This window comes from Perognathus longimembris, chromosome 17, assembly GCF_023159225.1.
Source record: "Perognathus longimembris pacificus isolate PPM17 chromosome 17, ASM2315922v1, whole genome shotgun sequence".
In the NCBI taxonomy this organism is placed as follows: Eukaryota; Metazoa; Chordata; class Mammalia; order Rodentia; family Heteromyidae; genus Perognathus; species Perognathus longimembris.
The window spans coordinates 34,572,889-34,599,684 of NC_063177.1; the positions used below are offsets into that span (position 1 = coordinate 34,572,889).

General features: G+C 49.9%; 2 protein-coding genes across 2 annotated transcripts in view; one reads left to right on the forward strand and one right to left on the reverse strand.

The window, feature by feature from the left end:
- LOC125366565 (speckle type BTB/POZ protein) overlaps positions 1 to 4,725 on the forward strand; it is a 78,585-nt gene extending 73,860 nt beyond the window's left edge. The window contains exons 10-11 of the mRNA XM_048367359.1: positions 1,920 to 2,062; positions 3,446 to 4,725. Coding sequence (XP_048223316.1) covers positions 1,920 to 2,062; positions 3,446 to 3,590 — 288 coding nt within the window. The 3' untranslated portion in view covers positions 3,591 to 4,725. The remainder of the gene's footprint in view (positions 1 to 1,919; positions 2,063 to 3,445) is intronic.
- A 16,276-nt stretch (positions 4,726 to 21,001) lies between these two features.
- Nxph3 (neurexophilin 3) lies at positions 21,002 to 25,201 on the reverse strand. The gene is made up of 2 exons (XM_048365782.1): positions 24,794 to 25,201; positions 21,002 to 22,501 (listed from the first exon to the last, which is right to left on the reverse strand). Exons 1-2 carry the CDS (start codon positions 24,845 to 24,847, stop codon positions 21,797 to 21,799), a joined length of 759 nt encoding a protein of 252 aa, XP_048221739.1. The 5' UTR covers positions 24,848 to 25,201; the 3' UTR covers positions 21,002 to 21,796.
- Positions 25,202 to 26,796: the final 1,595 nt, after the last annotated feature.

Consider the following 26,796-nt stretch of genomic DNA (forward strand, 5'->3'; position numbering starts at 1 on the left):
CATTCTAAGGATATTTTTAATATAGTGTGTTATCTTAAGATTAAGCAGTTGAGGGGCTGGGGATATGGCCTAGTGGCAAGAGTGCTTGCCTCGTATACAAGAGGCCCTGGGTTCAATTCCCCAGCACCACATATACAGAAAACGGCCAGAAGTGGCGCTGTGGCTCAAGTGGCAGAGTGCTAGCCTTGAGCAAAAAGAAGCCAGGGACAGTGCTCAGGCCCTGAGTCCAAGGCCCAGGACTGGCCAAAAAAAAAAAAAAAAAGATTAAGCAGTTGAACCACAGCATTGCTTTCAATTTATGAATGAGAAGAGTTCCTTTTTCAACTTTCATTCAGAATTTCCCATTGGTCTTTGCTCCAAGACTATTTAAAAACATTTTTTACCTTTACACTTCCCTTTGAGTTTTAAGGAAAGCAGAATAAGAAATCTTTCATGGAAGGATCTAAACATTAAAAATGTACCCAAGAGGCTAAAACAGCTTCTTCTGAGCTTTTCCAATCTCCTGGGGACGTGTGTAATTAGACCAAAAACAAAACAAAACACGTCGCCAGGCCTAGGAGACATAATTTCAATCTCCGGGGTAAGTACTGCCATTAGGCAGGTTTTTCAGAAGCATAATTAAGGGGGGAAAAAAACTTTATCCTCTAAGGGACAAGAATGGCTACTTTTGTCTAATTATGCAGTAGGGATCAGAGCTATTCACAGTAAAAGTCCTTTTAAAAGAATATTAGAAAGGATAAGAGAAATAGTATGTGAGTGCTGTAAAAAGATTGGACATTTACTCACTTTTTCTGGTTTTTTAAAATAAAAACTACAACCTTATTTCTTACTTGTCCAGTGTCATTCCTCTTTTTCTTGGGAAACTATTTTCCAGTTACTCAAATATAAAAAAAAATAAAGCTGCACCAAAACCAATAACCTTTTGCTGCAGGAGATTGGGCTAGCAAATATGCCCCCTCACCCCAAATTCATAACAGCAAAAAATGTCCTGGTTTGATTGTCATGGTTCAGCCTGGAGAGGTTATGTCATTGAGTTTTGAGGCCTTCAAGATGGGATCTGTAAGAATTGTGGACAGACTCAGAAAACTGTTCTCCTATGAATTGACATTTTATTGTGTGCTTCTTTTTATTTCCTTCTTTTTTCTAGTCCTGAATTTCCTTTGTCACATGAGGGAGCAAGTAGTAGAGTTGCATCAGACCCTGTCAACTAGATCAGATGTGCCCAGGTTAACCTAAACATTCCATTTCCAGATCACATGTGCCTTTCCTTTTGAAAATGCAAGTTTTTAAACTGAAACTAGACCCAGGGTCTCTCCTACTTTATCCTTTAACCTTGAGAATGTTAACTTCAACCTCAATAAAACAGGACTTTATTGATCTCTTTCTCTTTAAAAGGAGGCCCCCTTGGTTCACCCTTTTCAGGAATACCTAGCAGCAGAGATGCTGGTGAAAGTCACCACAGGATTCCTTTCCCAGCCTGGTGGGCCAGATGGGATATCTTGCTGGGCTAGTGACAATGCTTAAGTAGAAAGAGAGGACTGTGTTTCACCCAAGTTGGCTCCAGATAAAAGGATAGCAGAAAGCTTAAATGTAATGTTCATGTTGGCCTGAAGCACACTGCCTCATTGTAGGTAGGTGGTGAGGATTTAAGAAAGACAGCTGATAGAGTGAACTTGAGGATGTAGGTACTATTTAATTACCATTTTTCACAAATAGATGGGCCTTAACTTTAGCGGCCCTTAGTTCAACCTTAAAACTTTCAAGAGTATGTTTATGTTTTCTCACTGCAGTAGTAGCTTTTCATGCCCTGTGCTATTCTCTTTTGGTATCCAGTTATATTGTGCTACAGCCAAGAAAATCTGTAGCCATCAGCCCAGAGTGATTACTGTTCTGACGACTACACTGCTTGTGTTTTACAGTATGCCCTGGAGCGTTTGAAGGTCATGTGTGAGGACGCCCTCTGCAGTAACCTCTCTGTGGAGAATGCCGCAGAAATTCTCATCCTGGCTGACCTCCACAGTGCAGATCAGTTGAAAACTCAGGCAGTGGATTTCATCAACTAGTGAGTTGGCATTTTCAAAGTTCCTCTTTCAGAATAATTGGATAAAGAAAGGAGAAAGACTTTGAATTAGTAGGTAAAGTAGGCAAGTAGCTTCATTAACCTTTTGGTAGTAAGGATAGAGTTTTCATCTTTTCCCTTCAGCTTGACAGTATGGAAAGTAGTTTTGCTTTCATGGATCAAATCCTAGTTGTGAGTGAAGTGTTTTGCTTCCAAATATGATCAGAATTGATGAAAATGATAACTTACTGGCCTGAAAAGGCTGTGTACCCCCACTGACAGCATTTTTACTTCACTAACTTAATAAAAGACATATGAGTTAGTAAAGTGTATCTGATAGTCTATGCAGGGATGGGGAAAAGAAAAGAGATAATCAGTAACTGAGATTGTTAAATACTATATTGAGAAAGAAACATTAGCTATTCCTGTTTCTTCAAGTGAAAGTATTCTGAAATACTTTGAAAGTGTCAAGATGAGCTGTGACTACAGTTCATCTTGTCATTGGTACTGATTTGGAGCAAAAGTTAACACAGAAGCCCTCACTACAGCAAGCCCTGGGGTAAAAACAAATCTGAGACCTTCTAGGTAGATAATGAACAATAAGTTAACATAGAAAATGTTAAAGACAGGAGATTATTTTCTCTAGGTCCAGTTGTAAGATTGTTTCTAAGGAGTTATCAGTTGAGGGAGAAGAGACCACCAAGTGTGAAGTTCCACTGAGTGCTCACTGTGTGCTGGATGCATGCTTGAAAACTTTTAGAACTTTATCATTGAAACAAGTGTGGTTATCCCCTCTATTCTCACTCCCCACCCCTTCGGTAGTACCATGGATTTAGTCCAGGGCATCATGCTTGCTAGACAAGTGCTCTACCACTTGAATGACACCCACAGCCCTTAATTACTATTTTGGTTTTGAGATAGGGTCTCCCTAATTTTGTCTAAATGACCTTAAACGCGTCTGCCTCTGCCTTTGAGTAGCTGATGTTACAGGTAAATACTACCATGCCAGGTTCTGTTCCCTCTTTTTTGACAAATAGACCCCAGCTGTGATCTGTCTTGAGGTTACAAAACTAGTAAATGAAAAAGAAAGGTGGGAGCTCAGAGTTGGTTGATGAAGGAACCCTTGTCTTTCTCCTTATTAGTATCATCAGTGAATATGATGGCAACATTAGGAGCCGAAAGTACAGTGCCTCAAAGTCCTGGTTTTGAGAATTCTGACAGCCACAGTCCAGTCACCAGTCTAACAGATTCTTGTGCATGTTAAGGTTTCCGGGCACAGCCTTCATAGCACCCTCCACACCGTCCACTAGGAAGCACTGTCTAGGGAGCTGCCCCATCCATCTTTTGCACATCCCTTAGGTAACCTTCTTTCCATGTTTTTCCTAGTCATGCTTCGGACGTTTTGGAGACCTCGGGGTGGAAGTCAATGGTGGTGTCGCACCCCCACTTGGTGGCTGAAGCATACCGCTCTCTGGCTTCAGCACAGTGCCCTTTCCTGGGGCCCCCACGCAAACGCCTGAAGCAGTCCTAAATCCTGCCAGTTGTGAGACTCCGTTTATTTTCCAGAAGCAGCAGCCACTGCTGCTGCCACTGACCACCAGGTAGACAGGACAGCGCAATCTGGAGCTTTTACTCTGTTGTGAGAAAAGACTACATCATGGCCCCAGACTTTTAAAACAGCACTAAATAACTTGGGGGAACGGGGGGAGGGAAGGGCCCAGGACTCGGGGCTACTCAGCCTAATGAAAACCCTGTTGCCGTGTCACCGCGTTCCCTTTGGCCTGGCCGAGTCTGACACTGGGATTCAGTTTAGGCGCTGGCTGGCCCCAAGCACATCCCAGCGGTGGAGAAACCTACCTGCACCTGACTGAGCAGAACAAATCATCAGGTGCCTGGAGCAAAAAGAAAAAAGAAAGAGGACATTTAGTTTTAAGAGAAGGGAAAAAGAAAGAAGAATTTTTGCAAAATTTTTCAAAAATGAGTTTGTGGATTCTAATAGTATTTATGTTGAAAGAAGCAAATTTTAGTCCTTCCAGTTGTGCTAAAACTTGGATGTTTGTGAACATTCCTCACTATCATACAAGTATGAGAAGACATCTCTCATTGTTAACACTTATTGTTTGCAAGAATGGAGTACATCCTTGTATCCTCTTATGAAAAGTGACAAGTGAAGGGAGAAGGGAAAGGAGGTCATTTGATCTGGAAGATGAGTGTTTTGATGGTAGTGGCTTTTGCAAAAATCTTTATTGGTATTGAAAACTGGAAAAAACAATTCATCCAGAATTTATACTGTCTTGATAAGAACAATGGTTCTCTGTTTTTAGATATTGTGGAAAATGTTTTTTGGCATTTTTCTCTGATTTTATTTCTCTTCCCTCCCCCTCCCTTTTTTCTAAGAAAAAACAAACAAACAGAAATACAGGCAAAAAATAAAAAAAAAAAGCCTAGGAAACACACAAAAGAAAAAAGCAAAGAGAAAAGGAAATTTTATTATTAATGCTGTGTGAAAAAAATCCCAGCCCAGATTGCTCAGCTGTTCCTACCTGACTTGCCGCCTGCATAGGAGCCAGTCCTGTTCCTTCTGATTAACTCCTCTTCCTACGGGGGAGAACTTCCAAATGTTAAGTTTTTTTCTTTTTGAAAATATAAATAATTACTATTTTGTACTGTGTGGTATCTCTGGTCCTTTGTTTTCCTCACCTGACTTGTCTCTTGAGTCTGTGTTTCTTGCATAAGGGACTTTGAAGCCCTTGTTTGATCCTTCATCTTGGGGAGATTATGTTTGAAATGTCTAATAAGCAGTAGGGATTTATTTATTCTCCATAATCTCGTTTCCTTTGTGAGCTCTTAGCATCTGCCATTCTTGTCTTCCTTGAGTATCTGATAGTCCACATCCCGATTGAGGGCCCAGGCTCCTACCCCTGCCAAGGCAAGTAATTATAACGGGCCTTTCTGCACACTATATGTTTGAAGACCTAATCTTCAATCCCCTTCCTCCTAACTAAATATAAAAGGATCCAGGAAACATGGATGTGGAGACTAAATAAAGGAAAATTACTGTCGCTGACTGATCCTGCCACTGACTTGATGTGTTTCTAGAAAAGTTAGGGTCTTAACTCCCACTGAGCTCCCAAGACTGTGTGGGGCTCCCTGCCAGCCTTTCCACAGTGTTGGTACAGCCGTGGGATACACTGCAGAGGGAAATCACCATTTGGAGGGGGATGCAGTATTAGACCTTAGTTCGAACCTCAACCTATTTCCCCTTCCACTTCTTTTCAGTGGCCCCTTATTTATTAGCTTCACAAAATTCCTGGTTTTCATTTATCTCATCATACCTACAAGAATCAGATAGTCTACTACCAATCAAAGGCAGAATCTGTTTATTAGAAAGCAATCTGTTGCTTGTCCTGGTTTCTGTATGGAAGGGAGTGCCCAGTCCTCCACCTGCTCTGACTGCTGGCCTGTGCTAACTCAGCTCTGTTTTCCTGGTTAGCACACAGACTTAGTAATCAGGACAGACCCAAAATCTCTACCTGTATTGACTCATGGGTAATACATTTGTTCAGCATCTCTCACCTTTAGCTAACCTCCATCTGCATGTTTCATTTGAACTTCCAACCCTTGATGAGTTTGGTTGGACAGGGGACAGATAGCCTCTTCCCAGTCTAGAGCTGGGAGAAGCTGAAACCCAGCGAAGAAACATACCTAAGTTCACTCACAACGATTGAGCACCGGATCTTCTCATGTTGGATCCTGAAGCTTACATAATGAATGGAGCGGGAAGTTCCATTTCTAGAATGCTTAGGTACAAAATTGGAAGTAAAAGCTTGCCTCTTCTGGGAATAGCAAGAACAGACTCTAGAAAGGGGCCTCCATTGACCTGACCTATTCTTCCATGATTCCTGTGGGTCCAGCCAGATGTGCTTTCCTCTTCTGTCCTAGGACTGTATGAGTTGGGAATGAAGGGCTCCAGAAAGGTGCCCTCGGGAGAGGGTTGCAGGTTGACACCTAGCAGGATGAGGGTCTCTTATGGAATTTATGGAATTTCCAAAATGGACTTTGCTCTGGGTACAACACAGCTGTTGTTGGAATTTCAGGTACAGGTGATCAAGATGCTGTGTCTGTCATTGCATCATTTCTGGACATGTTTGTTTTTGTTTTAAATGATACAGTTGATGCCATCTGGTTCTGACAACATCAGAGCCTCAGCATACTGTTTATAAACCTCCCACTGCCACCACCCCTTCCCTTAGCTCCCCTACATCTGAAATTTAATTCAAGTTAACTCCACAATCTGGGGCATGTGCTGTCACTGCAGAGATGTCCGTGCCAGTGGAACAGTTGGAGATTGCAATTCCACAAGGATATTGCTTATTTATCAAAACAATATTTCTGGCTAGTAGTTTCACAGAACCTCTGGAGTTGCAGTTTCAGGTCCACATAGATTATTTGGCATCATCTTCATCTCTGGTCCTCCCTGATGGCCCGCCTCTTCCCCCCCACCCCCCCAGCCAGCCGGCCATGGAAAATACCTCCTGTTTCCTACACACAGATTGACCTTCTTGTTATAATTATTAAGCAGCTTGGACACCTTTATCAATTTGGAACATTTGGGAAGGAGATGTCTTTTTTTCCTTTTTACTGATAAAGCAGCTGGCCTTTAGCTCTCAAAAATGCAGCTGCTGCTTTTCATTTATTTCATTCCAGCCAGGGTCATGAAGATCCTTTCCTGGGCCAGGAAGATCTCTGGCTGGACCACCACTTTGTACATTCCCTTTTAAATCTGGCTTCAGCCTGTTGTGGGATCTCCATATTGTGTGAGCCTGTGCAGATGAAAGGAAGCAGCTTGTATGTTTCTGAGCAGAACAACAAACAGGGGGAGTAGAGCTGCACTTTGAAACTGACTGTTGCTTTGTTCTGGCCCTTCAACTCCTATAAAAGAATAACCAAGTTTTCTAACATGACCATTAGATCTTTTAGTTCATCTTTATCAAAAACAAATTCTTGGTTGCAGCCCAACCTTATTTTCCACAACTAATTATCTTTTTAATCAGCCTGGGCCCCTAGTGTTTCCTTTGTCTCATGATTTTTCACTGCACTCTGCCCTCCTTCATTTAGATTCATTTCTGATGTTTTGCTGTCTAATCAAACATTCGGGTGAGTACCACTGCTGCTCTCTAGGTATGTGTATGTGAAAGGTAGATGTGCTTTCCCCCTTTCCCCTTTGACCCAATAGGTGGGTACTTCAGGGACACACTGGGCAAGAAGGCAGATGTAGGACGATGAGTCTTAGGGCTAATGAGCTGGGAGAACCAGAAGCTTTGACCTACAGATGAGAACAGAAACTTGAATGTGTTGACTGATGGGATCTTTATGCCGATAAGCCATTAGCAAGATGATCACTCCCCCTCTGTAAATCCTATAATGTTAGAATAGAAAGTGGCATCTGGAATACTATTTGGTGTTGATTTCTGCAGCTCGAAGGAAAAAAAATTGTAGACTTGAGGGAATTCAATAAAAGCAGTCGAAATGATGAAGGCATTGAGGGAATCAACTCTAGGGGAAAAACCTTATGAAGATAAAATAGGCATCATTCCACTATGGGAACATAGCACCAGTACCTGCAGCTGACAGATGGCACGGTGTTCTGAACACTTGCTGCTTGTCTTGTGCAGCTCCCTTTCACTCCAGTTGTGTATCTAGCCTAGAAAGGTAGGGATGTGACTTTCTCAAGGTCACACAGCTTGGCCCAGAGCCAAGAAACAACAGAAGGCAAAGGAATATTTGGGGTTTAAGCCCAAGAATTGGACAGGAGGTAAAATTCCACATTTCCATGGAGTGACATGAGGGGAGGTCTAACCCCTAAACACTTTTAAAAGGCTCTAGAGTTGGGAGTGTGACTCAACTGATAGAGCACCTGTCTAGTAAGCCCAAGTGTAGCACCCAAACAAAACAAGGTGAACATAAACAAGAGAGAAAGGAGGCTGGGCACTAGTGGCTCATACCTATCATCCTAACTACTCAGGCTGAGGTCGGAGGATCATAGTCCAAAAACAGCCGGAGTAGGAAAGTCCGTGAGACTCATCTCCAATTAATCACCAGAAAAACAGCGGTGGCACTGTAGCTCAAAGTGGTAGAACTCTAGATTTGAGCAAAAGAGCTGGAGGACTGCCCAGGCCCAGAATTCAAGCCTTAGTACTGGAGAAAGGGGGGTGGGGGAGAGGGAGAGGGAGAGAGAGAAGAGGTGCCTTGCAGTTACCTTTTCATATCAGAGAAGACAGACATCTACAAAAACAGGTAACATGTTTACAAAGATTAGGACACAGGCCACTGGGTGGGAAAACCTTTGATTAGCACTTAGGAGACCCCAGACATTGTGCAAGGCTAGGTGTAGAGTAGAGGGCAGAATTTCGGTACTACTTGGTCTAACTTCTAACTTTATTGTAATGGATGAGGCAAAAACAAGAAAGGCCACAGAACTGAGGATAGGAACTGTTGAACTTAGGGAGGTCAACCTCTCCTATTTCTAAGAATTTATATTTCAGCCTATTCAGTTAACACATTTGTTTTTGTCCAGAAGTAATGAACACGTTCCATAAATATAGACCCTTTAGTACTTGATATCTGTAGTGTAGTAAGATCATATTTGTAAAATATTACATCCGGTTGAGAAAGCAAACAATCATCTTCAACCCTGGCACTATTTCAAGAATGATTTTATAGGCCTGGGCATCAGTGGCTCACACCTGTAATCCTAGCTACTCAGGAAGCTGAGATCTACGGATCACAGTTCAAAGCCAGTTCAGGCAGGAAAGTCTGAGACTCTTATTTCCAATTAACCACCAGAAAACTGGAAATGGTGCTGGGCTCAAAGTGATCGAACGTTAGCTTTGAGAAAAAAAGTTCAGGGACAGCACCCAGGCCCTGATTTAGAGTCCCATGACCAACCAGAAAAAGAAAGAGGGGCTGGGGATATAGCCTAGTGGCAAGAGTGCCTGCCTCGGATACACGAGGCCCTAGGTTCGATTCCCCAGCACCACATATACAGAAAACGGCCAGAAGCGGCGCTGTGGCTCAAGTGGCAGAGTGCTAGCCTTGAGCGGGAAGAAGCCAGGGACAGTGCTCAGGCCCTGAGTCCAAGGCCCAGGACTGGCCAAAAAAAAAAGAAAGAGGTTTCAGTACTTCAATCCATTCATCTTTGAAGTATTTTACACCTTCAAATGTTTTCATAGTAGCTCACTGGTGTGCTGCTAGCGGTACATGTATGTTCAGCTCCAAAATAAGGAAGCCTTTATTGATAGCCCTTCTCCAGCCCCATGATGTAAATACTCCCCACATATCTGATTTCAGGCTCTAAGGTAGATTCACTGATCATGACCTGGGGAGAGATATGCAGTAAGCCATTATCTGACATTTCTACCATACAAAAACCGGAAAAACAAATGATCTCATGACTATAGATAATAGTAAAGTAAAATAATTAGGAAGATATTAATTTTGACTTTACTGTCTTTACTGATTTTATGGTGATACAATTTAATTCTTAATAATGGCTGTTTAACAACCATGTCTCAAAATTCCCAGCAATTTAGTACTTGTCTCTAGAGATGCAGTGTGGACCAGCTCCAGCACACCACAGGGATGATTTTGCATTTGTCCTTTGACATCTCTTCATCCAGTTATTTCTGTCCCACAGTGCTTTAAGGTATGCTTGTGTAGTTTAATGGCAAAATTAAATATTATCATTTTGTTCATCTATAGATACATTGACGTTGATACATAAACTGATGGTCATGTTTATACATATTAATCTCTCTGGGAAAATTATATTTTTATGTCTATCTCTTGCCAGTGTAGAAGTGTTGTTTGTTGGACTACTAATGAAAAGCAAGTCACCTGACATAAACAGCAGCTGTTTCCAGGACTTATAGCCTCCATATTTTGTGCTGCTTGCCCCCTATTAACTCTGAGTTGAAGTTTTTGTTGTTGTTGTTTTGTTTTATTTTATTTTGTTTTGTTTCTTGAGCTGAAGTGTTTGACAAAAGGAAAGGGCATAGGATGGAGGCACAGCTGGACTCCAGTGCTAGATGCCTCCTAGCAAGGAGAGGCCCTGAGTTCAAATCCTAGTATTTACACACACACACACACACACACACACACGCCGTGGGCAGTTGTGGGCAGTTGCCAGTGGGTGGTCCCAGGGTCCTCTGCATCCACCAGAGTTGAATCTGCCTGAATTTCGCCACTTAGGGAGGAAGTAGTACAGCGTTTCTGTATTTTACTAATAGTTTATACATCTGACATACAACGTGCCAAGGCTAGTTTCTAGGTGACTTCTCTCTGCCTATAGGGGGGCTTAGGGCCTCGTGGAGAGTCAGTATCCTTTTAAGCATCTCTCTTGCCTAGTGGCAAGAGTGCTTGCCTCGTATACATGAAGCCCTGGGTTCAATTCCCCAGCACCACATATACAGAAAATGTCCAGAAGTGGTGCTGTGGCTCAAGTGGCAGAGTGCTAGCCTTGAGCAAAAAGAAGCCAGGGACAGTGCTCAGGCCCTGAGTCCAAGCCCCAGGAATGGCCAAAAAAAAAAAACAAAACTACAAAAAAAGAAAGATTCAGCCAAAAGGAGAAGTAGCTAGAGAGCTATACTAAGAAAATATAAAGTCAGAAGAACCAAAGGGGGGGGGGGGGCGGAATACCAAAAGGTTTTAGCAAGAAAAAAGTAAAGGTTCATATGGATTAGCAGCACGGAGGTACTTGGTGAGCCTGGCCAGCCATATCATGCCCAGGACTGCAGCTGGAGCTGGAGACAGGAAGTGGGACAGGGAGGGAGGGGGGAAGTAGAATTTCACAGCACAGGCGAGACTTTGAGATGTGGCTTTGAAGGGCAGGGCCTTCTCAGGACAGTAACAGAAGAAGGAAGTGAGAAGTATTTTGGTTGTTTCTTCAGGATAAAAGAGATGTGGGAAGCCAGGCATTGGTAGTGCAAACCTGTAATCCTAGATATGCAGGAGGCTGAGATCTGAGGATCACTGTCCAAAGCCAACCTGGGCAGGAAAGCCCATGAGACTCTTACCTATAATTAACCATGAACGCTGGCACATGTGTGGTAGAGTGCTAGCCTTGAGCCAAAGAAGCTGAAGGATAGCATCCAGGTCCTAAGTTTAAGCCCCAGGATCAGCACAAAAAAGGGGGGAGGCATATTTAAAGCTGGGAGGGGAGGGAGAGGACCCAGTAAAGGAAGCTATTAAGACTGCAGAAGGTAGGCTCAGGCAGGAATGAGTCCTACCTCGACTTCTACAGAAACAAGCAGACTCATCCATCCCATAGTGCGAAGGTGAGGGAGGATGCACCTGGTAGCTCATATGTTCTCCAGTATTAAGTAGGTCGTGGTGAGAACTGGGAAAGGGCAGGGTCTGAGGTGTGATCAGATCTAACCGTGGAGGGACCGGAGTTTCTGCCTAAAGGCAATGGCAAAGGTGACATTTAGAAAGCATGCTCTGTAGTCCAGGCACTTGGCTCTGTCTTTTAGGACACTGGCCAGAGATCTGGCCTGGATAAACTGCACTTTTTCATCTGTAGCATGGGTATATTGAATAGAGTTCATGAGAAAACCTGCCACATCCTTGGTGTGGTGCCTGGCCTATGGTGACTAATGTGACTATGTAACTATTGCTGTTCTAACCTAAGTCATTTATAGTCTTTTGAGTCTAATTCCTTTTATTTAGATTGTTTGGATTGAAACCAAAATCTAGGATGAAGCCAATATGGGAATTTTCAGGATTTGCTCTGGAGAAAGCAGCCTAAAGAGATGGGCTGGCCTGCTGGCCTGCAGGTCCCAGGTGTGTCCCTGGAAGAGCCTACACCAAATCTTCCACTCACCCAGAAATCACTCTTTAGTCTTCCTTTATGACCCTTACTGCCATCACAGGGTAACCTCCAGAGGCTAGGAGGTTTGGCACCCAAAAAGGAAGCTCTTGGACTGTAGCTATAACGAGAAGGTTGGAGAGAAATAAAAAAGGTTGTTTTGCTGGGCGCTGGTAGCTCAGAACTGTAATCCTAGCTATCAGGAAGCTGAGATCTGAGGATCCTGGCTTAAAGCCAACCCAGGCAGGAAAGTTCATGAGGCTCTTATCTCCAATTAACCACCAGAAAACTGGAAGTGGAGCTGTGGCTCAAAGTGGTAGAGCACTAACCTTGGGTGAAAAGGCTCAGGGACAGTGCCCAGGCCCTAAGTTCAAGCCCCATGACTGACCAAGAAAAAAAGAAGAAAAGAAGGTTGTTTCTTGGGCCATCACTGCCTTCCTCATCACCAGGGAGAGACAGCTGCCTCTTATATCAAGCCCATCTTCTCTATACCGTCTTTCTCCTTTGGTTTCTCCTTTCCTTCCTTTTCTGTTCCCGGTTCTTCCTCCTTCTGGAACATGGAAGCTTCCATTTATTTCAACCCTGTTTTCCTAGACATTTCTCTCCTATCTCCGGTCCCCTCACTAGTGTAACATCTTGAGCCTGATCCTGCTACATTAAAAAAAAAAAAAAAAAAAAAGCCTGCCTCCAACAAGCCCTCCAGTTCTGATCTCCGTGGAGATGTGGCAGATGGCAGAGCCTGACTGAGCAGCAGCGGCCCCCCATATCAGGCCAGGGAGTGCCAGGGCTGGCAAATGGGGCAGTTACATGTCTTTCCACATTTGTGTATCCCCTAGTACTTCTTACTTTGAGATCCCCCAAACCAGAATTGCTCTCATGTCCTGGAGAAGCAGCCTGGAAGAGTGCAGCTGCCTCTAACAGTGTGGCCCTGTTCCTTCCACACAGCTTTGAGTCTCCCTGACCAGGCCCAATGTGCACCTCATGCCCTCTGCCCTTAAGACCTGTGCTCGGTGAACTCACCATGTGGCAGAACAGACATAATCCTCTCATGGAGAACCCAGTCCCAGTCAGGGCATGCTTCACTTTCCCACTCACAGGGGCTACCAGCAAAGGACCCTGGCACCGCAGAGGCTGCTGAGACTCTGGACCAGTGGGTGGAGTGATGGCTGTGGGTATGGGGAGGGAGGGAACTGGGTTGGACCTGGGTTTGGCTGAGGATGGAGCAGTGAGAAGAGTGTGTTCGTGCCCAGAGAGAGCTCTGGAATAACTGTTCTCTGGGTGTCTCACTCTGGGCTTCTAAATAAAGATTCTTTGGCCACCTATATTCTCTGTGCATGTTCATGGCTAGAAGTTCTGGAAGGCTGACACTGATGAAATCCCTGCATCCATTGGAAGGGGCTTCTGGAAGGCTGGCAATGGTAGGATTCCAGGCCCAAGTAGCAGCAGGTGCAAATGAGGGTCCTGTCCCTTATCCAGAATCTAGAAAACCCAGGCAGATTCTTTATCTGTCTTGTTTTTTAGACATGACAGATTTGTGACTTCCCCTGGAGTGTTTGTTTTGTTTTCTCTGCACATTCTTCCTGGAGCAGGGAGTGATAGAGCCCACAGCCATCCTTTCCTGACCGCATACAGCCTGGCCAGGCTTGGGGAGGCCTTTGGTATGGGGCTGCACGCTGAGCAGCTGGGCCACACACAGTTCCAGATGCTTTACTTGACAAGGTCTATGATGAGGCACTGGCAGGGCCAGGATTTGAATGCTGGCATCCTGGCTCCAGACTCCATCTACACGGCTTACCCTGAAGAGAAGAAACCAGCCTCATGCCCTTCCTTCCCTTCCAAGGATGCCTGCGAGATCAGCTGGAGAGGGCTGAAAGCTAGATGGTAACAATCCTGCCACGGTGTCCACCATCAACAGCAGCATTCTGCGTTTCCTGGTCACTGTGTAGCAGGTGCACATGAAAGAAAAATTGCCACCCAAGGCCCAGAGAGGCCAGAGGACTAGGTCAAGATCACTCAAACCCAGCTCCAAACACATGCTGGCTGGGTGCCCTTGCCCTGTGCCCAGGGTTAGGGGAACCCAGATGCTGTGGGGACCCAGGAGGTTGCGTCTTCCCAGGCCATATGGGGACTCTTGGTACAATGGGGAGAGAAGTTGCTAGCTAGGAGCCAGAATTCCATTGCTTTCCCTATGATTGAGTGGTTCTCAGCCAAAAGCTCACTGGGTTCCTTCCTTCCTTCCTTCCTTCCTTCCTTCCTTCCTTCCTTCCTTCCTTCCTGCCAGTCCTGGGGCTTGGGACTCAGGGCCTGAGCACTGTCCTGGCTTCTTTGTGCTCAAGGCTAGCACTCTACCTCTTGAGCCACAGCATTACTTCTGGCTTTTTCTGTGTATGTGGTGCTCAAGAATCAAACCCAGGGGGCTGGGGATATGGCCTAGTGGCAAGAGTGCCTGCCTCATATACATGAGGCCCTGGGTTTGATTCCCCAGCACCACATATACAGAAAACGGCCAGAAGTGGCGCTGTGGCTCAAGTGGCAGAGTGCTAGCCTTGAGCAAAAAGAAGCCAGGGACAGTGCTCAGGCCCTGAGTCAAAGCCCCAGGACTGGCCAAAAAAAAAAAAAAAGAAGAATCAAACCCAGGGCTTCATGCATGCTAGGCAAGCACTCTACCGCTAAGCCACATTCCTAGTCCAGCTCACAGGGTTTCTGAAGAGCTTTCTAGAAAAAAGCATCTCATTTAATGGACATACACCAACATGGACACTATCTCCACTCATGCCTTCACCCATCCAGAGGCCCTCAGAATGAAGGTGTACCACTGGTGTGGTGCAGTGGCTGTCTTCCTCCTGCTGCTTCCTTTCCTATTGGAGAGATGAAGGCTGCAGGCACATGGCAAGTGCTATACAATGAGGCACCTCTCATGTACCAGAACATCTGGGTTCAGGTAGCTCCTTGGCCATACCCCAGGGGAAGTACCATGCAGACAGGAAGTAGCCTCCAGGCTGAGGGGGGTCAAAGCTCTGTTTGCTATCTCTAGCCATTTCCTGTTTTGAGAGTCCCCTCATTGGCAGGTGCTTAACAATGCAGACTCCCAAGTCAGAGTACAAGCAGGCCTTTTGGAGGCCTGGGGGTGGGAGGGATTGGGAGCAACAGAGGAAGTAAGTTTGGGAATCTCTGGAGAGGAAAGCAGGAGAATACACAAAGGCCTACATGATAGAGGGCTTCTTTCATGAAGCAAAATCCAAAAGCTTCTGGTCTGAGCATGGGAAGGGGACTCTGAAGGATGTCAGAACTGGGCCTCATGGCCCTCACTCTCCCTGGAGCTTCTCCTTCCTCTCAGGCCTCCTGCTTCAGTGCTGGCCCCTGATGTTACACTGACCCCAATAGAATATTTACACCAAGGCCATGGCTCCAGCGTGAACAAACACCTCTTCCTTGGGTCTTCTGACCCTGCGGAGACCAGCTGGAACTTTGAGAGGCTTTATTAAACAATATTTGTGGAGTGAATAAGTACTAAGGGAGAACAGAAGGGGTATTAACGGATGATGTCCATGGACCTAAAAATAGCTGAGCTCACGAGTCTGGGTTTGAGTCTGTCCTTGCCAGGGCTTGGCAGGCTCTAGCCTGGCCAGGGCTCCTTCTGCCTTCACAGGGAGAAGCCATGGAGGCCCAGTATCGTGGAGGGGCCTTACTCATCCTCCAGAAACCACATGACCCTTCTGCGGCTCAGCTAAGTGACCCTGTCATTTCCTCTCCCCAGGAGGAGGACACCTTGAAAAAACACTGTTCTAGTGACACAGCTTTACTTTGATGGGTGAAATGATCCCTCTGTTTTCCAAGCTAGGCCATTAAGAAGTCAGAGTGATGTCTGCACCTACCCAGAAGTGAGCAGAGGAAGGATCTCAGACTTGACCTTAAACCGTGATGTGGAGATCCTATTCTCAGCCTAAACCCCATATTGACAGCCTCAGCCTGAGCCTGGTCCTCTGCTCCCAATGGTGTGGTTTGCTCTCCCCTCTGCTCAGCTTTATTCCTGTAGTTGTTTAACATTTCTGGAGCCACAAGCCTGGCCCCAGTGACTGTTCCATGAACGTCGTGGCCACCAAGGTGGCCCAGGGCTCCCTGAGAGGGCAGCCACTCCTCTGCCTTGCCTACCAGGTCTCTCTTGTCACATGCTTCCTCTGCCTTGAACTTCCCAAGTTGTGTTGTTGTAGGTAATTAAAGAGTTTTAATTAAATTAGAATCCCATCTGGCTGGGATCAGATAGGCCCTTAACAAAGATTGTGTGTCACCAAAGTCAGAATGTAGATGGGACTCAGCCATATTGGGACTGGTTTGGGGGACCAGAGGCCCTTCAAACAGCAGCAAGGAGTCCTGAGCCCCTCAGGACCTCCCTGAAATATAGCAGCAACTTTTCCACCTTCCAAAATGGAGGCTACGTGCCCTTGACACCAGAGAGGAAGAGCATCTGAGCTTTCATGTATGTGTTCAGTGAGCCTCTCCTGTGTGACACAATATGCAGGAACATTATCTCTGTACAGATAAGGAAACTAAAGCTCATAGGAGCAAAGGGCTCTAACACACCCATGGAATCTACTGAAGCTAGAAGTAGCTCCAAAGGGACCCAAAGCACAGTGGCTTAAATAAGGTACAAATTTTATTTTTCTCTCATAGGAGGTAGGCAGCCTACAGCTGATGTGTTATGTTGATTCCACAAACTTATCAAGGACCCAGACTTCTTACAGCTTACCATTCTACCACTTGTAACGGGTGGCTTTTACCCCCCAGAGTCTAGGATGCCAGCTAGAGCTAGTGATCACCTATATTTTCCAGGAAGCAGAGCAGTGATGGACAAGAAAAGAGCAAAGAATGTACACCATGTATAGTAAGGTTTCTGGAGCACTCTGGACATTGGTGGTTCATGCCTATGATCCTAGCTACTCAGGAGGCTGAGATTTGAGGATCATAGTTTGAAGCCACCCTGGGGAAGAAAAGTCCATGAGAGTCTTATCTCCAATTAACCACCAAAAAGCCAGAAGTGGAGCTGTGGCTCAAAGTGGACAAGCACTAGCCTTGAACACAAAAGCTCAGGGACAGTGCCCAGGCCCTGAGTTCAAACTCTAGCTCAAGGTGCTTTGTTTGCTTTTGGTTGTTCAAACACACGCATGCATACACACACACACTACCACCACCACCACCACCACTACACACACACACCTGGAGCTTGCCATTTAACCATGTGGCTTAAGTGTCATTGGTCAGATGTCAGTCATATGACCATGTCTAGGGGTGAAGGGAGGTGGAGAAGCATAGAATTTATTTCAAGCAACCATGTGCTCTGCTAACAGTAGTGTTCCATTACTGCAGAAATGGGGGGAAATAGATAAGGAACAATTAGCTGTTTCTGCAACATATAGCACGGAGCAGAGCTAGGACAAGAACCCAGGCCTCCTAATTCCGGCCTGGGACTCTTTTACTCCTCCATGCCAGGATCAAAGCTGAAGGTAACTGAGACACATCTTCAAAAAGGAAGATGAATAACATTTAATTTTCCCAGCCATACTCCAAGATCGGAAGAAGACCTTAGTTTTTAATATAAGGAGGCTCTGGGAGATTGTGTCCTTATCCAAGACCACCCAGCTAATAAATTCCCAGCCGAAGATAGGGACTGGGAGATTTTTGCAGACTGTGTTGTCATTTTACTTACAGTCTCTTTGGTTCTGGAACTGCTTTGTTCCTGGAGAACACCTAGCAGGTAATGATAAGCCAGGAGGTCATTTTGGCTTGACTTATTTACCAGGCTAGCCTTTGAGCTAGGCAGCCCAATGGGAAAGAAAGACGCCTATAGGAACCAGAGCCCAGCCCCCAACAGGCAAGTATCAGTCCTCTGACATTTGTGCCATTCCAGCACCTTAGCATCATCAGCAGGTGCCGCCCCCACCCCATCTTGCCTCTGCCTTGTGGGGCTGAGGGTGCCTCTTGTCACCTATCATCCCAGCTTCCTGGTTCTCCTGGCAACACCACAGGACTCCAAGTCTTTGGAAGTATCTCGTCTTCCCAGCCACGACGCTGGATCACTTCCCAACTCAGAGCACCTGGTTCCTTGGGTCTCCCTCAACCCCCTCCAAACACTCACTTGAGTGTTGATCTGATCCCTGGTCATCCTGTGACCTTCAGCTCCCTCCACCCCAGTCCACCCACCCACCTCATGCCTCTCTGAGCAATGGTCCTCACCCTGGGAAGCTGCCACATGCAAGGTCATCAGCATCCCTGCCAAGGATGGGAAAGGGGGTGACTCAGTTCCCGCTTGCTCATCTAGAGAAGGAGAGTGCAGAGAGGGTGGGCGAAGGAGGGGGGACCAGTCACCTAGTCCCTTTTGTCTTAATCGTCATAGAGAGCAGGATGGAGCCTCACTGCCTGAGGACCCCTTGCTAGCTCCACAGGCTCTGAGGAGGTTGCCCCTTTTGCTAGGAAGAGCTGAAGCCTGGAGACCACCTCCAGGGGTCCTGGTGCTTAGAAAAGGGAAAAATGCTCTCGCTTTCAGCCCAGTACACTTCCTGCCCTTGGGGAGACTCCAATCTGATAAGGGAGGCACTACTCCAGTGCCAAATCCAAAAACAAAGCATAACAAAACAAACAAAAACCAAACAGGTGTGGTAGGCGTGTACCAGTATAACAGGGGAGCTAAGACCCTTGCCCTAAAGCAGGGTGGGAGAGGCTCAGGCCTATAATCCTGAGATCTGAGGATTGTGGTTCAAAGCCAGCCAGGGAAGGAAAGTCCAGGAGAGTCTTATCTCCAATTAACCACCAGAAAACCAGAAGTGGAACTGTGGCTCAAAGTAGTAGAGTACTAGCCTTGAGTACAAAGAGCTCAGGGACAGCACCCAGGCCCTGAGTTCAAGCCCAACAACCAAAACCAAAACAAAAGCCAACCAAACAACAACAACAAATCCCTGTCCTGGTTGGAAAAGGGCAGGACCAGCATTAGGGTCCTTACACAGTCCTATGAGACACCGATTAACATGAAGGGTAACGGGTAAGGCCAAAGGGTTGGAGGAAAGGCAAGCCCTGAACTTTCTCCCTGGGACATACCCCACAGCCTGGGGCCTGGGGCCCATCTGTATAGGGATTTCTGTAGACACTGATCACTGGGGACACAGGTGGGTGCCTTTTTAGCCACAGGAAGTTGAATGGGTCCATTACTCTTGTGTGGACCAAGGATACGGATGGATGTAAGAATAAGAGGGCACCACAGTGGGCTATTCCAAGAATTAAGATTTGGGAGAAAGTCTGTTACCAAAATCTGAGCTGAGAAGAATAGCCTGGTTAGTGGGGAAGGCAGTAAAGGAGGGAAGAGGCGGCAGAGTGTGCGTGAGGGTGAAATGAAGTTATTAAAATGAACCCACCCCCTGTGCAGGCAGCGCTGTGTGCCAGGAAGGCCTGGCCCTCCAGCTGTCAGCAGCAGCTGGCTCTCCGCAGGAGGAAAGGAGTAGGAGGGGGCAGGTCAGAGTGTCCCCAGGTCCTGCTGAGAGTTCAGCTGACCACACAGAGAAATGGGGAGGGGGAGCCCCACAGTGCCTTCTTCTTCATCCAAACCCCAGTGTTGTAGATGGTGTCTGGTGGGCATCACAGAGCGGCAAACCTTCCAGATTCCAGGAGCTTCAACCCTCTCCTGGCAGGCCCAAACCCTGTGCCTCTCTTTCCCCAGGCACTTGTTCACAGGGTAAGGGCGGGGAGGGGGGTTAGAGAGGCAGGTGCATCTCATCTGTTCAGAAGCGATGACTGCAGAATGTAGTTTAGGGGGAAAGCTGGGATACGCGCATGAGCTCCAGCTACTCTCCCTTTCTGGGTCACTTTGTGGAAGATGGGGCTGCAACAGAGTTGTTTCTAAGCCCTGCCTGGCTCTGAGCTGCCATCTGTGGAGGAGGATCTGGGGCTACATGCTGGTGGACAGAGGCAAAGGCTAGAAGTGGCAAGGCCATCTTGCCCTCATGCCAAGACTGTCTCCACAGCCAGGCACTGGGGGCTCATGCCTGTCCTCCTAGCTACTCAGGAGGCTGAGATCTGAGGATCACGGTTTGAAGCCAGTCTGGGCAGGAAAGCACATGAAACACTTCTCTCCAATTAACCACCAGAAAACCAAAAGTGGTGCAGTGGCTCAAAGTGGTAGAGCGCTAGCCTTGAGCAAAAGAGCTTAGGGACAGTGCCCAGGCCCTGAGTTCAAGCCCCACAACTGACCGGAAAAAAATACAAACACACCCAAAAGACTCCCCACTGTAGCTATACAGCCAGAAGGGACCCACGAGGTCTGAGCACTGACCTCCCAAGACAGCAGATCTAGAATGACCTTCTGAGGGGGTTCTAGCCCTCCCCTCATTGAGTTCCAAAATACACAACTACCTTCTCTGGTGAGCAGCCACAGGCAGCCCTCCAGCATGTGACATTCTCTGGAAGGACCCTGCCCTGGGCAAGGCAGATGAGAATTCCTGCTGGGAGAGAGCCATGGTGGAGGGTGTGGGGTGTGGATCTCTGTGTCCCCTACACGCCAAATAATAGCAGTACTCAGAAGCCCTATATCCTAAACACTGGCCTTGCCAGGGGGGCAAGAGCCTACAAGGCCGATGACAATTCTGGGAAGAACTTGTTGATCTGGCCCAGCCATAGGACGGACTCTTTCTCTTGGAGCTGCTCCTGCAGATGGCACCTCTGCCCTACAAGCACCAAGCACAGCTGTGTGCTCCGGCTTCCGCTGTTGGATCTGTCACCTGCAAAGGAGTCTAAAGAGGGCCACCGGGAAGCTTTGGTGAGCATCCACTCCAGTAGCTGATGGCGTCCTCAGCTCTGGTCCCCAGCAATATACCCGTAGCATTTGAAATATGACGGCCGGACAGGGTGGTGGGAGGCGGCTAGGGCCCTCTCCCCTGGACCACACAGAATGCAGTACCCTGGGGAAAGCTTTATTCCCTGTTCCAAGAACAAGATTCTGCACACAGAAAGTCAACAGTCAGGTGATTTCACAAGACTTCCCGCCCCTCCCTCCCACCCACAGACAACACTATGGAACAGATCCAACCCAGCTTCCCAGCCTCTCACTGGGGGCTCCATGGCCCAGAGGGGCACAGCCCCAATCCAGGGGAGCCCCAATTTAACTGGTAGGGCTGACTCTAGAGGGACTGCTCTCAGCAGGGGGGAGGAGTGGAGGAGGGACACACAGCACACAAGTGGGCTCCCACCAGTGGCCCTGGTGCTAGAAGGACTACCATGGTCCCGTCTCAGCTTAAGGGTGTGGCGCCATCAGCAAGAGGGGTAGGCAGGAGTGAGGAGTGCTGGTTGGAGAAGGAATCTTGGAAAGCGGTGGCCTGGCTGGTGACAGGTGTCAAGACATTAAAGACCACAGGGGCCACTGCTTAAACCTCATGCTGTGCTGGACACCGTGCAGGGCGGGGCCCCATGATGACTTCTACAGCTCCTTGGAAGCTCTGTCTCAGCCATCACCCTAGGTTGCCTATTTGGGGTCCAAACTGATGAGGTCCCCCTCTGCCTATTGACGTCCTAAGGATGGCGGGAAGAAGGCCAGGGGCTTAGGGTCTTCTCCATGACTTGATCCCATGCCACAGTGATCTGCCTGCCAGGGGACTTGGGGGGTGGTGGTCAGCATCCACTGCCCAGAGCCTACTTCTCCCGTGCTCCTGTGTTCTAGCCTCAGGTTAGGGCCAGCCCTGGGGACCCACCACCTGAGATTTGGTCCTGGCCTCATTTGATCTTTCCTTCTTTCCACAAACCCCCCTCCCCTGCCCAGGATCCAGACAGCCAGCCTCCTGCACAGACAGGCCTGGCCTTCCAACCCTGGCCTGGCCTCTCTGACCTGCCCAGGGTCACCCAGAGGGATAGTAGGGGGTATCACTGTGGTAGTTGTAATCAGGGCACACCTTCTGGACCAGCCGGTAGTCTGTGCTGTAGAAGGCAATGTAGACACAGACGACTTTGAAGGGCTGGGAGCAGCTCCAGGTGGCCGAGCTCTGGGCGTGGTCTCGCGAGCAGATCTTTGCTGGGTCATGGGTGCAAAGCGAGGTCCGGCGGCCCCGTTCCACTTTCTCCCACTCCATGCGGCAATTGAAGATTTTGGAGGCTTTGGCTTCAATGAAGATCTGCTGTTCCTGGTGGAACTCTACAGCTTTGCTGGGGGGCACGAGGCTGATGGAGATGTTGCCCTGGCCTGTGGCATTGTGGCGGAAGTGGACACTGAAGGTCCCGTTGCCGTGATCCACGATCTTCCCCGTGACCAGCAGGTTCAGGGCCACCGTCTTGATGTTGGAGTAGAAGTCGCCCCAGCCAAAGATTTTCTTCACTTTGGCTGAGGGTGGAGGGCTATGTTTTGGACGGTTGGGGGGCTGCCCAAGGACACCCCAACCCTCCCCGGGTGGAGCAAGCAGCCCTAGAAGAGTGGAATTGGCCATGGGGCGGGACTTAGGTGAGATGTGACCCCTTTTCCGAGGCACCCGAGGCCGGGGCTGGCCCTCGTGGTCATCATGCTCAGGATCCTCTGAGCCAGGAGGACCATCATCCTGGCCACAGATGACCTGTGGAGGGATTGGAAACACGTAAGAGCTTTGTTTCCAGAGGACCGGAAGAGTTCTGGCCCACTGCACCTCACCACCAGCATCATCTCTGCCCCTGTCCCTTCCGCTCTGGCTCCATCTTACTTACAATGGAGTCAGGGTCTCACTTCTCCCTTACTGTTCCACCCCTAGCCACTATTCAAGATCTGGGAGGATGGTCAGGAATTGGCTCCAGTGGGCTGAGGCACCAAAGACACGCAGCCCCGACCCACTAAGCAGGCCCTTTGTCTCATGGGGGAAATTTAACGGTAAACCTTGGAGAGACTCATATGAGGGCTAAAGTCCTCAATTTGCTGGAAGAGACAAGGTCTCTATCTCTTGGGAATACCCAGGCTGATGAGAAGGCACCATCTGGGTCCTCAAAGAGGACCCGTTCAGCTAAGGGAGCCCCTTCCCTCTCCTGGGAGCTCCCACTGACAGGAAGGGTAAAGCTGTTGCCTCTTGGGAGTTTCTGGAGCATTGGAGAGACACTAGCCCTGCCCTAAGATAATGGCTACCCTTAGACACACAGAGAACCTGCAAGCTGTGAAATAAGAACGCAGATCCCAGTGAAACTCTGTCAAGGATAAATGCAGATGAGGTTTTGCCAGGAAGAGGAGGAAAACCAGGAATGAAAGCCATTCCCAAGATGGCCAAGGGTGTGGAAAGCCACACACTTCTCCAGGGGACAGTAATGATGACATGTCAAGGTGTTGCTTGCACTGTGAGATAAAAGTTCTTAGGAATGCCTTTTTCACAGATGAGGACACTGGGTCTGAGATGTTACATCACCACAAGCCTGAGCTCCCTTAGGTCAGCCTTTCCACTTTACCAACACTCTCAGTCTCAGACCAGATATACCTTTTAAAAAGACTTTTATCCAAGCCCTAGGCTCACCCAGAATGCCCTGTAAAACTCTGCCAGGGCTGGGTCTGCTCCTGTGGGTTCGGCTGAGGTGACAGGCCACACCTTGAGAAGGCTTCCTGGAGGAGGGTGGGGACAGTTAGGAGGGCTGGCCTGACCCAGGGCTGATCTGCGGGCTGTGCAGTGCCTCAGGAAGGTGGGCAGGGGCCTTCCGGAGGATTGGGAGCTCTCATGTCCTGTGTCTGTGTCACCTGTATGTTTTTGCCACCAACTCAGCTGGCAGCAACTAGACCTGGTAGTGCTGCTGGGGTGGAGGTAGGGGCATGCCTGAGGGGCCTAAAAGGGCTTGGGGGCTTTCTAGCCCCTTGTTCAGGCCTTAACCATGCCTGTGGCTGTGTGCTGTGGCTAAGGCCATATTGGCCCCCATGATCAAGGATGACCCTGCCCGCCAGGTCCCCAGGGTGGGAATACTAAACACCCCAAAAGTAAGGCTCTAGGAGCTGGACTCAAGACTGCCCGTTTGTGTGTACTTAGCTCTGAGGGTCATCGCTGAAATCTGGGGGATAAGGACAGGGCCACAGGTAGGGGCTGAGCAAGGAAGGGTTGTTCCAACAGTGGAATGGGGGTGCTGCCAACAGGATTCTTGTTTTGAGGGAAAAGGTAGATCCAGGTGCGGACCAGAGGCATCTCCAGGACAAGAGAGACGACATGGAGCGGAGGACGCTAGGTTGCAGGGGCCGGGGTGGGGTTCCCCGTGGTCCGGGGCCTCTGGAAAGCCTCCGCCCAGCGCCGTGGGGAGCAGGATCTGGGCGCTCAGCTGAGCTGCCGAGAGCGCCCGGGGCGGGAGCCGCCGGCCCAGGTCCTGTGGGGTTCGGGCTGCGCGCAGCCGGGAGAGGCGAGGAAAACAACAGGCGAGGAGGGCGGGAGCGGGAGAGAAGGCGGGAGGCTGGGACGCAGGGGCCGCCCGCCCGCTGGACCAGCTCTGCGCGCCGGGGCACCCGCAGCCGGGGGTTCCTGCTTCCCAGAGGTCAGGGGGAGAAGCCCAGGTGCCCTGACCTGGTCGCTCATCAGCTCCACCCCCAGCCTTCCCCATCCCCGCTCCGCGCGTCCCGGGTCGCCGTGACGGGGTCGGGTCACTGGGCTACCCCGCCCCGATCCCTCTCCCCGGGGCCGGAGGCACCTCGGGCGGAGTGGGTGGGCCAGCCCAGCACCCTCTCCCCGCCCCTATTAACCCTTTTGGGCCAGCCTCCGGCCGCGGACCCGCCCTCTCCCCCAGCCTCGGGTCTTCGCCGGCCTCCCCGGGCTGCTGGGGGCGGGGGAAGGGAGAAAGTTTGAGGGCTCCGCCGCTTCCCGCGCTCTCCCCCGATCCCGGGGCCCCCGCCCCTCCGCGGCTCCCCGCGGGCCACTCACCAGATACAGGCTGCCCTGCACTAGGAACACGAAGCAGCAGCGGGTCAGTTGCATCCTCCTTCTCTGAGCCGGCCCCCTTCCTCTCTGTTGCTTTCGGGGTCCCAGGCCCCTTCCTTCTGGGGTTCCTTCAGGCGCGCGGTCCCATGCTCCGGTGCCCGGCGGCTCGCGGCCCTCCCCTCAGCCCGACGCCCAGGACCGACCCCGCCCCCTTCGGTCCAGCGGTGCAGCCGCCGCCCCCTTCCCCGGATCCAGCTGCGCCGCTGCTGGGCCCCGGCTCGCGGTCCCCGATGTGCGCCCCGAGCGCCTCTCGGGGCTCCCTCGGCGCGGTCGCTCGGTCGCTCCAGACAGGCGCTCGGCGCCCCTCGCGGTGCCCGCGGCTCGGCTCTCGCCCAGATGTGCCGGGGACCTGCGCGCGCGCCCGCCCGCCCGTCTCCGGTGCTAATTCCCCAGACCAGACGGCCCCTCCCGCCCCGTCGCGGCGCGCCCCCTGGCGGACGCCCCGGGCCGCGCCGAGCTGCGGACGCCCGCGCCCCGCGCAGCGCCCCGCCAGACTGGAGCGCTCGCGGCGCCCCGGCGGCTCCCGCTTCCTCGTCCCTCCCACTGGCGGCGGCGGCGGCGGCGGCGGCGGCAGGTACCGTGAGCCCAGCCGGTACCTCCGGAGTTAACCCCTCCCCTGCCGGCCCACAGCCTGGGCACCTAGGACACCGGCTCTCCAGCGAAGAGGGCAGAGGAACTCTGGGGCGGGTGGTAGCCAAGGGATGGGGCCCCGCCTTTTCCATCCCGGGCAGGGCGCGGGTTTCCCCTTTAGTGGGCGTGGGGAGTCTGTTTCCCTACCTCCAACCCCGAGCACCTTAGGAAGATAATCCCCCCACCCCCAATTCATTCTGAGAACAACAGAGAGACACAATTTGCTGGAGCCGACCACAGCTGCACTCTGTGCTAAAGGAAGTTCTTCTAAGTGTCTGGCCTGCACTACTTTTGTTACCACCGCGGTCTCCTTCCTCCTCCGCTGGAATAATCCTCAGATCCGAACCCAGTCACCATAACATGTTTGGCCAGGGTCCTGGGCTGAAAAGGCCACTAGGCATCGGGTTGGGTTCTAGGTTGGGGTTGGGGTGAGCCTCCTGAGAAGGCAGGCAAGGCCTCCCCAGAGGTTGCCTCCAGCCTGGTGAAGGTGACATAGGGGCCCCCACCCCACCCACCCCTGGGGGTGTCCCAGATCCTCTGTGGTCTCTGCAAACCCTCAGGGTGAGATGGCAGAGGGAGGCCCTGATAGGAGGTTCCCCAGGGTGGAGGCCACCCTCCCACACCCCTGCCCTCATCTCCACCTCTCCTTCCTGGCCTTTTCAATCCTTTAGAAACACAAAAGGTCAAGTCCTAACACCCCTTAGAAGCTGTAAGGGGGAGAAGATACCCCAAGAATTGGAGTGGCCCCCCTTCTGGGCATGGTGGGCCATCTGCCCTGCAGTCCTCTGAGGTCCAGCTTGGTCCCTGGCTGCAGCCCCCAGTGTACACCCAGCCTCCTCCCCCACCATCTGCCAGGCAGTGCACAGAGAATGCAGATGAATCTTAATATCAGCCTGGGCCAAGTGCAAAGAGGGAAACAGACTGCAGCGCCAGCACAGCACCACCGAGTCCCCTACACACTGGGCACCCCGGACCTTCCCAGCAGGCAGCAGTTCTTCTCTGGTGGTGCTAGTGAGGGGGCGGCTGTGTCCAGTCAAAGCTCCTCCCCCTTCCCCTCCCCCCAAGCCAGAGGAGCAAGGAACAGGTAGATCCTGTGTCGGGACTCTGAGCCTCTGGTCAGGCTGGGAGGAAGAAGCTGTGGGCCTGAGCGTGGGCAGCAAGTTCCGGCAATCAGCTAGGCAGAGGCGGAGCTGGGCCCACTCCTTGTCCATTCCAGAAGATCCTGTCACCAGACAGCAGTGTAGCCCAGAAAAAAAAGAAGCCAGACAGTCCTATATCCACTCTAGACCTAGACCTGCTGTGTGACCTTGGGCAGG